The sequence below is a fragment of the Tauraco erythrolophus genome, chromosome 9 (genome assembly GCF_009769465.1).
Source record: "Tauraco erythrolophus isolate bTauEry1 chromosome 9, bTauEry1.pri, whole genome shotgun sequence".
Lineage (NCBI taxonomy): Eukaryota > Metazoa > Chordata > Aves > Musophagiformes > Musophagidae > Tauraco > Tauraco erythrolophus.
This window is the reverse complement of record NC_141473.1, coordinates 20,635,277-20,650,168: the sequence shown is the minus strand read 5'-3', so window position 1 is coordinate 20,650,168 and position 14,892 is coordinate 20,635,277. Positions and strand designations below refer to the sequence as shown.

At 42.7% G+C, this 14,892-nt stretch overlaps 1 protein-coding gene across 1 annotated transcript in view; it reads right to left on the bottom strand.

Annotated features, from left to right (window-relative positions):
• Positions 1-11,960, bottom strand: part of VSTM4 (V-set and transmembrane domain containing 4) — a 38,274-nt gene extending 26,314 nt beyond the window's left edge. The window contains exons 1-2 of the mRNA XM_086616869.1: positions 11,906-11,960; positions 6,027-6,425 (exon numbers count right to left, since the gene is read on the bottom strand). Of these exons, the coding sequence (XP_086472995.1) occupies positions 6,027-6,425; positions 11,906-11,960 (454 nt within the window). The remainder of the gene's footprint in view (positions 1-6,026; positions 6,426-11,905) is intronic.
• Between the last annotated feature and the right edge of the window lie 2,932 nt (positions 11,961-14,892).

The following is a 14,892-nucleotide window of genomic DNA, read 5'->3' as shown; positions in this document are numbered from 1 at the left end:
GGTTAACTCAATGGATATGGAACTGCCTTCAGGACTAATGAAATCTTCTGTTCAGTTGTGATGGGAAGCTCATCCTGAGTATTTTAGCAAATCTACTCATTTGTTACATGAAAACATCACACATGGAGATTTTTGGGTAGTGTTTTAGAATACCTTCCCTGATAAAAAAGGGCTTTTGTTCATTTGAGAGGAAAAAAAAAATCTTGCATTCCTATATCTTGCAACATTTTCGCCAGTAGAAAATGCCACATGAGACTGACATTTAATAGAACTCAGACTGTTCTACGGGAAACTCTGACACATAAACTTCCCAACAAGATAGATTGTTGCGATCTTTTCTACTCCTTTGTGTTGTCCATGCCAATAGGATTATAGTTGGACTGCCTAATTTTCTGTTTGTCATCCTACATGTAGTCTCTTCTCTTGGATTATAAACCATTTGGAATGTGTATCGCTCTTCCCTAAGAGATGTGCAGTAACTTGCATAGTGGGCTTGAGGGATTACCCAACTGTAAATGATGGCTTGGAGGTGCTGCATACTGTTCCGAGAAGACTACTCACTATTGTGAGTTTTCTGATAAGAAGACAGTGGGAGAACCATCTTTCTGATGTCTTTTTTTTTTTTTTTCTCCTCAAATGAACTGTTTTCCCAGTGTATTCTGTACTATGATGAAGATCACTAACTTGATTTTAGGCTAACATTGATCACACAAGCCCAGAAGAGAACAGATGCCTTTGACAGGGTGGGGGAAGGGGAAAACGTTCGTCTTAGCTTAGAGTGAAGATGTTGCATGGCTGGAGTAGGAGACACTTCTTGGCAACATCAGGACATAGATTGCTCTTGATTTTACTACAAAGATTTAACAGTGACCTTTCTATAAATCCTATTTTACGTCTTGTATTCACTACGCCTAAAGGGTGCAACAGTTCAAATTTCAGCTGGGCCTTTTGGAAACAGTAGTAAGTTGCTGTAGTTGACACATGAGTCCATGAACAGAAGAGTGTAAGGACTCTATACTCATCAGATGAGGCTCCTTTTCTGAAGAAATGTATTCTGTCCCTAAAGGAGAAGCCAGATATGTAGCTAAACTTTCAACTGCCATCATTGCACATTAAGGAACTGTAGCTTGTAACTGAATTGTGTTCCATAACTTCAGCATGTGTATCTGTATAAATGTATGTGTTGCAAGAAAATGTGTTTGCAACTTCTTAATGGCCTACACAAATTCACACCTTCAAACTTGCTAGCAAATAACAAAATCTGAATATAAGATAACAGCAGTAGATACTACGGGCCCAGCTATAAGCTGGTAAGGTCTTTTGCTTTGAATAGTGCTATGCTTGGTGGGTGTCCCAGGTTTTTTCTGCTTCAAGAGCAAGTCAGATTTTGAAGAAGCAGAACGACCCTTTTCCATTCCCCCCGGAGATTTCTGTCTTACACAGTGATCTCTTCTTCCCGTGTTAATTAAAAAAGGGACCTAAATGCTATTTCTGCATCTGCTTGATGTGCAAAGTTGTAAGAAATCTGCCTGGTGCTTTAGCATAAAGGTAGTCTTTTGAATTTGGGCTTAACTGCAGACACATCAACTGGAACAGAATGTTAGACAAGACAGCAACTGTGATGTGTTCGCACACTGTTACCTTATTTGATAAAGCACAAGCAGAACAATTTAAGTATCCAAATGCTTCAGGCAATTTGTATCGCTCTTTTTGTTGCATGCAGAATCCAACTGTAATATAAGTAAATCCCTTTGCAATAAAAAGTGTAACCGATCGTAATATAAAATGCAAAATGTGTTTGGAAGAAAATTTCCTTGAAAAGCCCAAGTGTCACCATTGGGGAAACTGGAGACTTTATCACCACTCTGAAAAGAGTTGCCTTCCCTCCCATGTGTGGCAAGTCCTGTACGCTCACGGTGCATTAACCGAATGCTAGCTAAGGCAGTCCTTTGTTTCCAATAAAGAGACTTTTAGCAGTAAAACAGTTGCTATGGCATTTAAAGATATGTCACTTTTCAGATGTCTTTTAGTATCTTTAATCTGGATTTAGAATTAGAATAAATACTCTTTCGGGGGGGGGAGAGTGGGGCGGAGGGTGGTGATGTCTGCCTCGGATCCCCGCCAGGTGCATCGTCGGTGTGTTTAGTCTGCAGGTGGGATTGCCTTCCTCCCTGGGCTCAGGCTTCCTGCTCTGCTTTGGGTCACGTTTGAAGCAGAGAGAAGTAATACAGCTGACCAGACAGTGTGAGAAAGGTGAAGTCAGTAATCTCAAATCCTCACTCTGATTATGTATTCATAAATCATGTAAAAATCAGCGGGAAAAGTAGTATTTAAGGCTGGACTGAAAAGTTACAGTTTTCCTTCTTTGCAATAACTAAATTAATCTGCACCCCACACTTCAGCTAGGAAGAGCAATGGGAGGTTTCTGTGTTACAGTTAGCAATAGCCTGAGCAGCTATGAAAGATGCAGAATGGCTTTTTGTGAGGAGGGGTATGACAGGTGGTCTGACAACATTTTATATTGTTTTTTCTTCTGCTGCCATTTACCGGGAACATGTCATTCCCTTTCCAAGCACTCCTAATGAATCCATATGTTTCACTACAGGCATTTAAGAAATTCCATCATTCAATGAATGAGAAAACACTCTTTAAACTGCTGACCTGCCCTACGAAATGGCATTATCACAGGAAAATCCTAAAAATGGTTCTCCATCTGATTTTCTGTCTCCTTTTTTTTTCTTCTTTTTTTTTTTCCTTTCACAAGCCTGCTACTTGTTCTGCACTCTTTGGGTACATCAATTGGTCTATTTTGCAAGCCCTTCATGCAAGAAACATGTTACCTGTTAGTCATTCTATCTTTCAGTGTACTACTCTTGGAGAGAGCTACCTGGTCTGGTGCAGAGGATCCGAGGGGAAGGGTCAGTATAGTGTAAGCACCCAACTGAAACAGCACTCTGTTTCTACACTGCTTTCCTCTCTCTTGACACCAGACCCGGCCCTCTCTAGCTTCCTTCCCTCGAGTTATCCTTAGAAATTCTTCTCCGAAGCACTGGAAAAAAGTGTATTCTGGGATTGCATGATGGCCTCTTAGCCCTGCTTGTAGGCCTGCAAGCTTCAGCCCTGACCATCCATTTGAGGCACTGTTGAAGTAACATCATCTGGTAGTTACTCTCAGCCTCTCTTCCTCTTCTCCCCTGACACAGTGTCTGAATCATTTGTTCTTTGTGTGTTGAGAGGAGACCCTTGGCTTCCCTACCCCACACCAGTCACCAGCTTTACCCCTTCCCAAAGGTGGGAGGCTGAAGCAGTTGGGATGATCAGTCCTCCTCCTTGCAGTTCCTTCTTGACAGCCGCTGAATCTCTCCTTTCAGCTCAACCTAGAGGGGTGAAGGAGGAAGACATAGGGAGAGGAGGAGGAAAGTGGGTTCCTAGCCAAGCACAGGAACAGCAGGGATGAACGACTGCTGAGCATGAAGCAAGCTAATGCCTGAAGTCTGTAGGGCTAAATCATGCATGCAATAAAGTTTCATTTCATATCCCTGTGTGGTTACAACACTAACCACTGTGTCTTGGCTCCAGCCTCTCAACATGGGGTCAGCGCTTGTAAAACTTAATGCCCTCCAGAGATTAACATGGCTGAGTTCAGGAGATGTTGGGCTCTAGTGTTTTTACTCCTCTCTGTTTAAAAACAAAAGAGTGAAAATAGCAACACAAATTAAACGAGAAACTGTTGTTTGAGCTGTGAAGCTAATAAAGTCTGTGTTCCATACCCAAATGGCTCCCCTCTCCACAACAGCTTTAGTATTGGACTCCTTCTCCTGTGGTATGTCGAAGAGCTCCAATTACTGACTGCGATGTGGAAGGTCACTGGGCACATGGCAGCTCAAGAACAAGAATTACCTTTTTTGTTCTTACAGCTTTCCTTCAGTGAGGAAGTTCATACAGATCTTCCCTCCCTCCTCCCACCCAACTTCACATTCCTCGTACAACCTTAATACCTTTAAGACCCTCATCTCAGTAAAATCAGCCAATGGATTCAAATGGGTGCAGACTAGTTGATAGTGTGTTTGTATAGGCTTTGGTTTCTTTAGGATACCCAGTTATTGATTACAGATGACATTTGGCTGCAGGATTACACTTCTGACGCGTGGTACTGATTGCTCTGGTGATTTGTATTTAGGAGTCTAATGCACTTTGGTGAAGTTTTCCTTTAAATCCCGGTTCTGTGGTCTCCTGTGCAAAAGAAGCGTGACTGATGTACAAAGATGGTGTCTGGGTGTTGGAGGGGTGAGCATTTCCCTGGTGGAGACAGGTAAGGGGTTGAGGTTCCCATTTGGACTCGGGTCCTGCTCTGTCATTGTTTACACTTCTGGCTGTCTGCAACTGGGAAGCAGAGTAAATCCCATATGAATGTCTTAGAGGCTTTCCAGACAAGTTTTGCATGTCAAATAAGACCAAATAGTTTAGATTAGGATTTTCTTGCCATTGTTTAAAATTGATCCATGGTCTTTGCTACTAATTCAAACAGAACTGCAGCTTTGGATCATTAGTATCTTTCATCAGCTAATTACATTATGTTAATGCCATGATCTCTCAAGGCAGATTTAAACATTGCTGGTCAACCTGGCTGCTTTTTATCTCATTATATTGTATTTTTCATATCTTTGTTCTCAAACTTCTCATAGATCAAAGTGAAAGCTTGTGATACCTGAAAGCTATCCACAGGAGATCATAGACCCAAAAAGATTATTTTTATATTGTCATATTTCTCTCCCTGGTGTATTTATAATCCAAAAGTAATACAGAAACTTGAATGACACCAGTGAAGCTGGTGTTGAGGGAACGCGCTTTGGATTAAGACTACATAAATGTGTTCAAATCCATCTTGAAAAAGCCTGTAGTCAGTGGCATTTCCTGACCAAAATTGGTTTCAGAGGAGAAATAGGGCCATTTTTGCCAAAACATAAGGTAGATAAGTGGGATTAGGGTTTCCTAGCTACAGGAATAACCTTTAAAATCAAAACACAATGATAAATTTAGCATGAACAGGAATGGCAGAAGCTTTGTGAAGTACAGTTTCCTCCCACAAGTTTTTATGTGATTGCTGGATGAGCCTCTTGAATTTCCAGACCCATGGACCAAGGAGTCATCTTTGATTTTTGGCATTATCTTTAGAATTGGTCCTGTAGGAAATCAACTTTTCTGCTTATAAAGCCACAAGCAGGGGGCTAGTTCACCAGCTAGTGCTAATGGCACAACTGCTGAGCTCAACTGCCTCTTCAAAGGAGCCAGTTCTCTAAATCCAGTTTCACCCATCTCTGAAAGCGTGAGTGCAGTGACATTAGATTTAAGATGACCCATCCCAAAGAGAAGGCTCGTTTTCAACTTGATTCAAAACCCTCACGCATTGCTGGTCGTTTCTTTATCTGAAAGTCAATACCAGCAGGTTGGTCACTGCCTTTCCAGCTCTGCTTTCTCACTACGAGTGGTATAAACAAAAGTACAGAAGTGATACTAGAAATGCTACTTACCAACTGCTGCTAGACTAGAACTAAAAGCAATGAAAACACCAAAAGAGAGGTAAAACATAGATCTAAAATATAATGATTCTATTTCTGGCTGACTCACTGCATATTCTTCAGAAAGTAAGTTAATTTCACTCTGTTTCTGTCTCTCTGTATTTAAATAATAACGGCATTTGTTTATCCTCACTAGCAAAGTTGTAGAGACCTGTAGCTGAACGTAAAAGAGTTTTAATTATTGTTATTCTGGTAAAAGGCAAAGGAAATAGACTGTCTTCTACAAATCTACGGACCTTCTCACTTCTTTGTTTTATTATGGTCTGAATAATGTTTAAATTGTAATGTGTAAGTAAAGAAGTTAAGTTTTAGGTTTTCTCCTCATATCCATAGATAACACTTAAAAATAACCTAACTTCGAATGTCTTATTGATGAACTTTCAAGAAAAGAAAAAAGAGGATCACGGGACAAGAAAAATGATAGAATTGAAATCAGTAGTCTCTCACCTCTTATTTCAGTAGCTGCTGTGCCATTTGACCACGCTGTCCACTTATTCCTGTGTTTGCCAATTTCCTGGACTTTGCATATATAATGACCTTGATCTGTTTGCAGGAGGCTTAGAATAAGAAATTTGTACATAGTTCCATGTTTCTCTTTAAGAAGATGAAGTCTTTGCTTGTGGAAATGATGAGTATAGTTTCCGTAATACTGGACAGATCCAAATTTTGTCATTTTGATCATCAGATACTCCTGGGTAGGTGATGCAGCGAAAACCCACCGCACAGCCAGTAAGTTGTCTGTCTTCCTCTTTTGAGAAATGTGGCAATAAAGGGTAGCATTGTCTCCCTCAGAGTATCGCACTGTTGGTCCCGGAGAGACTGTCACATTTAAAGCATCACAAACATCTGCAAAGGAAAGGAAAGATGGTGATAACCCTCCAAACCAGCATAACAGCCCCATAATCTGTCCCAGCGTGCAAGCCCACAGCAGGTAAACTGCTGGCATCTGTTCAGTTTGCAGCGATTTAATGAGTTTTTAGAACTTGACCTCTTCTGTCTCTCTCCTTCAGTGAGTCTGCTCTAGTATTCTTGCTGTTGCTAATTAATAAGATTGGGCTGAAATGGACACCTTGCTTCTGTCATAGGCTCAGCATCACATAATCTTTCATCAGTCTGAACAAGCATTAATCCAAAACCAGCTTGGAGCAAGAGCCAAGAATGTATTTTGGGAAGCTGTTCAACGACCAGCTCTTCTGATGACTTGCATCCTTCTTAAGATTTCCAGGCTAAATTGTTTCAGTAGCTGGTTTATGCCCATTTGTTCCTGTGCCAACTTTAAGTTTAAATAGTGTTTTCTTCTCTAGTGCTTGCTTCCTGGCTCCATATAGAAAGCAATTATCTGCTGTCTCAGCCTTTGCTTTGTTGAGATAAAGAAGCCAAGCTCTGTTAGTCTCCTCTAGTAAAGTAGTTTCTTCACTTCCCTGTTCACCTTAGTAGCTCTTCTCTGCTTTGGTTCCAGTTTAAATTTTGGTTCTGATTGTAATTATGTATTTTTTAATGTGTGTGACTGAAATTATAGACAGTGTCTGGAAAGAAGCTCTTCAATGTCCTGTGAAATAGTCACAGGACTTACCAGATTTGACCAAGCCATTCCTTGCCTGGTATATCCTAGAATTATGTTGTCCTTTTTCATGATATTTTCCCATGTGATTATATATCAGTTTATAATTAATAATATACTTGGGTGTTTTCCCTTCTTTGTCATTTGCAGTTCGTTTCTTAGTGGATCAAAGAAATTCTTACTAATCCTAAGTATGTGACTTTGCTTTACCAAGTTCTTCTCCACTTTTGTTACTTGGTCCTCAGTTTTCCCTATGTTATGCTGACTTGACAAGGTCACATAATTTCAACATGCATGCTTCTGTCTACTTCTTTTAGACAGCATTTGTGCGAACCTTACATGATACTGTTCCCTAGATGATCACTGAAAGATTGCTAACCTCCCTATATGCCTGTAACCAGCTCCTCACTTTACAGTTCCCCATGTCCTCTGTTTTAAGTAATATTCTCCTTGTCATAATCAAATGGTCATCTCAAGCCTGCATTAAATCTGTCAGATTAGTCCTTCTGACTACAAATTCAAATTAATGTGACATTATTTGTGTGACAAAATATGACATGAGATTATATTGGGGCAAATGATTCTTCCATTGTTCCATTCATTTCTGACTCTTGTTTTTCTGTTGTTCATCATGAACCTAGCCTACACCAGCTGTTTGTCTCTCTGCTTTGCTTCTAACAACAGCCAGTATAGGTGAAGGTTGAAAGAAGCCCATAAATGTTCATTAGAGGAAGATTTTTCTTTCCTGACCTAACTCATTTATGCTGAACTGATTTTCTGAGGCACAGGAATCAACACTCATTTCCTTCCTAATGTACATTAAGAATGTTCTTACTAGTCATATCAGAGACTGATCTATTTTTTCACCAATGGTATATTGTGGCAATGTGTTCCCTAAATGACTTGTAATGTGTAATCTACTGGTCTGATGGCATCCACTAGAGAGAGAACCATTTCAACAGTGAGCAAGCACTCCCTGCAATGCACTCTGCAAAGGATGAAATGTCCTCTAAAATGTGAATATTAAACTTCCTATTATGTGAATATACTGTACTCAAATACTAATGAGAATTGCAACTCTGGGAGAACATTTTTTTCATTTCTAGACACTTTTCTAGGACATCAGCTAGGAACATTTTAACAAAGGGGATGAGCATTTTGGCAGAGACTCTTGTCTGACATCAGCTCCTGAAACACAAACATATATTTATCTTCAAAATAAGCAAGTAAAGTATTTCCATTCTTTTTCTGAAGGAGTATTGTAGGCAGACACTGGTTTTATGGCCCCAGCAAAGCTGTGAAATGGAGTAGTGAATTGTATTACCTTACTTAAAGTAAATCCACTAACTTAAAGAAGTTACATTGCAGCTGTTTGAGAAGAATCCTCTGAAAATTAATAGTATAATAATTATTTTAGGTCATTTCAATAGAAAGCTCTACTGAATGGTGTATTTTTTCCAAGTAGACATTATTTTTTCCTTATGAAGGAGAAAAGGTGTATGAAGAAAGAGTGTGGGGTTTTTTTTAATTCTTTAAGAAACTACAGCTAAGCATGGCCTAGATTATTGATATAATTATCTGTGCATGATATTTCTGTGTGCAATTCATGTAAGTGCCAACACAATAGATTATTTTGGACTGTAGAAAGCACACAAGTAGAACAGAGTGTTGAAATTTAAAATTAAGGCTGAATACCACCAAAAGCTTTCCAGGCATGAGATTTCAGTTATTACTTGATGGAGTTACCTGACCTTGGTGCTTCCCACACAGATGACAAGATAAAATGTCTGCCTCTGCCATCGAAATAAGATTAAATTTTGAAAGTTGTGTTGATCAGTAAATAAGGAATAAGTTTAAGAATTTCAACTCTTTCTAGGGTTCTCATAATCACTTGGGCTATAAATATTTAATAAATCATTTATAAAAATGTGGTTTGGGTAAATGAAAAACAAACTTTTTTTACTGAAATTATGAACATGTCGTGAAAACTGTAACGAAAAACAATTATGTAATTTTCCTGACATGTGAACTTCTTGTTTGAAAAAGCTGGCTAGGATGAATCGTGGAGTAGAATCCCAAAATAAAAAGCAAAAGAATCATTGCTTAATTTGAAACTAGGCAGAACATAGTGCCAAAAAGTACCCAAGAGAAAATACAGAGGAACTCAGATATGGTGATGATGGAAGCCTCTGCAAGAAGATAAAGCAGCATTGTACATGGAGTCTCTGATTCCTTTCTAGCTGTTTACACTCATACAGACACTGGTATTTTATACCTAAGGCTTCTACTTTTCCTCTGAGGACATGCCTTTTTATAAAGAAATATCAAATTTTACATTCCTCATGTTGTCTGATCAGGGGGACCCATCTCCTTATCTTCCTTCTGTGGCTGCTATTGGTGCAGTTGTACAAGTGCCACAATGGGGAGAGTTTTGAAAATTTCCTGATGCTTTTACTGTGATCTCATCTCATATTGAATAGGGTCAGGTGATGCTTTATACAAACCAGAAAAACAATGTCCATTCGACTCTATCTTCCCACTGCCATTGGAGCAGGAACAGCGGTGGATTTTGGAGGAAAGAGGTCATTTACCTCTTATGTGGAAAGCAAAAGCCTCATTCAGGGCTCCCAGTCACTAGTGGAAATGTCTCTCCTGTCTTTAGCAGGCATTGGATCAGCCCCAACATGAGGTTTACCCTTGTTAACGGGCTCCTTGCCAAGACAGGACACTCCTCCACAACTTGAGAGCAGGTTTGTGTGCCAAGGGAGCACTGAACTTCTAGACTTCAGACTGCTGCTTCAAGTGAGGAATCACTGTTTTTCTTCTCCTGCCTTCCCAGTGTAACATGATGTAGCTGCTCAGGTGGAGCTCACCACAAGAGTTTTAGTCTTGCTTCTGCTTGGAAAGGGAAACTATTTATAGAAAAGGGGAGGAGAGTGAGTCAAAGACTTGAGGATTCCTTTGCAGTGTGCTTAGTCATCAAACACATCTCTCCTATGTGCAACCAGCTCACTCAGTTGTCCCCATCCTGATGTTTTAGCTATTTGTTTCTTTGGTATCCTCCACTTGCATGACTTACTAACCTGTTGGGAGTCAGGGAAGATTACTGCTGACTAAACTCTGTTTCGAAAAATCTTGTTTCGAAAATAGTTGTCTTCTGCTTACAGCAGTCCAATTCCAAGTATTAGCTAGGTTTGGACTTTGTTGTCTGCCATATTACATAGGAAAATGCTTTCACAGAACTGTCAGGAGTAACAAATTATACTGTTATCAGCCAGAAACCTGACTATGTCAGGGCTATCTCCTCTGTCTGTGCTGGATCAGCAGCAAAGGACTCACAGTCACTACTGGGTCTTTATGTTTGGTGAGCAGCTTCAGCATGGCTGTGTTTTTGTGGAAGAACTCCAGCTACTTTGGTAGAGATACTCACGAGCAGAGTTGCTCCTGTGCACTACTGCTGACTATCCAAGTTTAGTTTTATATATAGGCCCCTCTTCCTTCCTCTATGGAGACTGACAGGCAGAATCTACCCTTCGGGGCTGAGAGGACTGTTTTCTTCAGCCCTTGCTCATAGCTAAGGGTCTGGAGAGACATGCCATCAGGGTAGTTACCTTCTGAGCTCAGATTTGCATGACCAGAAGTGTATGGGATGGTTTTTATTTGTGTAGCAGTTTGTTCTGTGAAACAGTGTTACTGTCAAAGCCTGCTTTATTTGACCTCTCTGCAATTACAAAGTAAGAAGAGCAGATGAGCCTGGAAGAAGCAAAGCTCTCTGTTTAAATGAAAATAATTAGGAGCTGGCTAGCAAGATCACCAAAAGCAACCAGCTGTTTTCAGGTGAATGCATCTGTCTGCAAGTTTCACAAGCCAGAGACTCCTTCTCAGAGAAAGCTTCTGCATTGACTAAAGACGGGACTGAAATCAAACTTCTGCCTCCACCATCTCCTGCCCTTTTGAGGTGAAGATTCAAATTCAACTCATTTATTAACCTCGAATGAGCAGGGCTTCCCGACCCCTCTAACCCTCACTGCACCTTAAGATTCGGACTCTGTGTCCATTATGCAGCTTTAGGACACAACGCTGCCCAATGCAACTTTGATTTTGGAGGCTTAAAGGTCTTAAATGGAGGAGGTTTTCACAACTGACCTACGGGTTCTGTTTCCACTGGATGCCTATGGGATCTAGGCACCTGTGGGAAGGAAACAGTGCCAAACCTCCCTTTGCCTCAGCTTTGCCTGCAGTTTCACGGTGCAGCTCGACGTCCTCCCGCCTGGCACGGAAGGTGGCAGAGGACAACTTCCCATAAACTTCTGCATGGGAAGGGGTTTCTTTTTTAAAAACAGAGTTGCGGACCAGGTCGCCGTGCAGAAGCGCTGCTGTCGGCAGCCCGGAAAGGCGGCGGCGGAGCGAGGTGAGGGACCACCCCGGGGCGGGGGGCGACGGGGGAGGACCGGCCGGCTGGAGGGGAGCGGGGCGGCGGGGGGCCCGCTCCCGGCGGTGCTGCAGGGCTGCCCCGGGCGGAGGCTGCCCCTGACCCCTCGCGAAGCCGCCTCTCCTGGTGCCCGAGCCCCGGGCGCTGCCCCAGCCCCTCACTCGGTGCCGACGGTTCGGGGGGGACCTGGACCCTGCTCCGCGGCGCGAAGGGGCGGGCGGCCCGAGGCAGAGCCCGAGGTCCCGCAGGCGGCCGAGGGGGCTGCCCCGTCCCGGCCGGGAAGGGGGTGCCGGGGCTGGGCGCCGGATGCTGCGTGCCCGCGGTGCCGCTTACCTGGGGCCGGGGCCGTGGCCAGCAGGGCGGCCAGCGCCGTGGCCAGGAGGCGCATGGCCCGCGGGGCGCCGGGACCCGTTCCTTCCCTCTCTGCCGAGCTGCCTCCCTCCTCTCCTCCCCGGCCTCTCGCCTCCTCCCCTTCTCCCTTTGCCTTTCATCTCCTCCCCTTTCTCCTCTCTTTCCGCTTTCTTTTTTCCCTCCCTACGTCTCTGCTCATCCCACCGTTCTGCCCCTGTTCAACTCTCCTCTTTTTCTCGCCTGCTTTCCCTTTCTTTTCTCCCCACCGAGCTCAGGCCTGTGGGGTGGCTCTAGTGCTAGATAGGGCTGCTCCATCTGCAGTCTCTGTCATCCCCCCTGTGCACACACACCCTGCCCAAAGGGCACAGATCCATGCAGATGGTAAGAGGAAAGCTCCCCTCTGAGCACAGAAAGCCTCTGCGAGCAGGTGAGAGCTCGGCAGCTAGAGCTTATGGGGCAGGGTGGTGGGATAGGGAAGGCTGTGTTATGAATCCTGTCGGCTTTCTTGGAGGTGTTCGAAATTTTGGAGCCCCTCATGCACGTTCCCCTCATCCCACTCCTTAAGTGGAACAGCATGACCGTTTCCAGGCAGTTCTAGTTAACGGCTGTCTGCCTTTCCCTGAGCTCTGTTGGTGGCAGCCTGGGAACAAGGAGGTCTGGCAGGCAGGAGTGGCCCTTCAGCAGGCATGGGGATGGATGCTCTAGGCTGTTTGGACACCTGTGCTATGGTATTACATACAGTGTTAGGAGGATTTTGCTGTTTGCCGTGGCAGTACAAGTACTGACCACTGACAGCTGCCTTCTCTTTAAAAAGTCCTAAATGAATTGATAGAGCAGCTTAAGATTTATCACCTCAAGATCACTGTGCTTGTTTTGCCAAATGGTACTATACTTCTAGGCCAGAAAGGACAAGGGAAGTTGGTACTCCTGCCCTTGCCCTTTGCTCCTTTTGAAAGTGTTTGTCATTTGAAAGCCCACAAATCTCCAGAGACACGGGCTTAATCCTTCTACCAGCAGGTACGATGGGTTATGCTGATTTTAATACTCACGTTGCATGAAGTGTGGATGACACAAACACTCTGGCATTCCTTCTTCTCTGAATAGGACAATTAGTACTGATTTAGCTACTCCACCCCTCTCCTAGTAATCCCTTCGGCAGGATAATACATGTCTACTTTTAAGCATCACAGAAAATTTAGCATATGCTTTGTCTGATCCTTATGAGACTGAACACTGCCTTTAATATCATGTAATTCTTTTACTTCAGGGACAGACTTTTGTGTCTGTACAACAAACACTCCTTGCAAGAGAATGACAGGTCAGGATTATGCACTGAACAATCAGCAGACCTGAGGAAACAGAGTTGTTAAAAGTTGTACTGCCTGGGGAGCTAATTAAGATTTGTAGATTCAAGTCTACTCTTTTAACATAGCAAAGGGAAATCCTATCAAAGAGATAAGCTAATTCAAAAAGAAACAGACAAATTCACAAAAAAGTGTATCAGCAATTATTTAATTTGATGGTCCTGATGGATACTCCAGCTCAGGAAGTCCTTGGACTGCTGATGGAGAGGGAAACCAGGAATGACTGATTTTGCATACTCTTTTCCAAAGCATTTGCTGCTTGCCATTGTTGGTGAAAAGATATTAGGTTGGGTGGACATTCTAGACCTTCTCATATAACTCTCCTAGACTCAGTCATGCCTTACCCCATGTCTCTCATAAATTCCTTCAGTCTACTAACCTTTTAATGGTATGTACGCAACACTTGTGTAAAGATATCAGTAAGGACTGCCTAAGCTCTCATGTGAGTGCCTGGACCCTATAGAGCTTAAAGATGCACTGTGAGAATCAGTATCAATGTCTGTGTCTTTGCAACCATCCCAGTTACCGGTGGCACTAAGTTCCTTTAATTGCATCAAGAACCCTAATGAGCTTTGGGACAGAGCTGGATTGATCAGTTGGAGAGAAGGCTTGATATGATATATTTGCTTGTGATAAGAGAGAGATAGAAGGAGAAGGAGTCGGAGGCCCGTTTGGGCTTCTCCAGTCAAAAGTGCCTGCCAGTTTACTGAAAACATATTCTTTCTGATTTGCAGCTTGTGATTTCTGTACCTTTGACATTTCCCTGTGTGCTGTGGGTTCTCTCTTTTGTGTAGAATTATTTGATTGGTTTCTTCCCCACCGAAAGACCTTTGCTAACATAAGAACATGAAAAGTGCTTCTTATTCTTAAAAAAAAAGGACATTTCTTTTAAATTTCAAAAGTACTTTTAAAAGTGGTGTAAGCTGAAATGATTTCATACTTGTCATTGCATAAATAAGCTGTGCTTTTAGTTTTTTTACCAAGGGAGAGCTTTTCTTTGCACAGGTAGGGACAGAACCCACAAGCTTCTATGCACAGACTTCTGTCTTGCCACTAACATGTACCACCACCACCAGCATTCATTACGCAGCCCAGCACCTAACATACCTAATTAAATCTACATTTTGCCAGTCTCTTGGGATATACTCGTGAGCCAGGCAGCACTAGTCAGGCTAGTGAACTGTGGAGAAACACAGACTGCAGACCTCCTATCATCTCAGATTTGCTGCTGACTTGTGGGATGATTTTACACAAATTGGTTCCAACCTCTGGGCTGCAGCTGAGTGATCTGTAACCTTCCTTTGTGCCTGGATTGGAAGAGTTTGCGAATGGAACTGGGGCAACCTGCATGAAAGATTGCAATTATGTGGTTTGCATTATTTCACCATTAAAACCTTTCGTCCCTTCAGCCCGTTTGTAAGCAGCTGAGATGTTTCTCCTTTTGTAAAATGTTTATTCAAGCCTGTTGGTGCCTCATACCTGGTACCATCATAGTTTACCCATGCACCAAAAATCTCAGGGGTCAACTGAACATGCAGCAGCATTCCCTTTTTCACCCACAGGCCAGGCACACAGCTCTGTAAGCCAGTCCACCTCCCTCAGCTT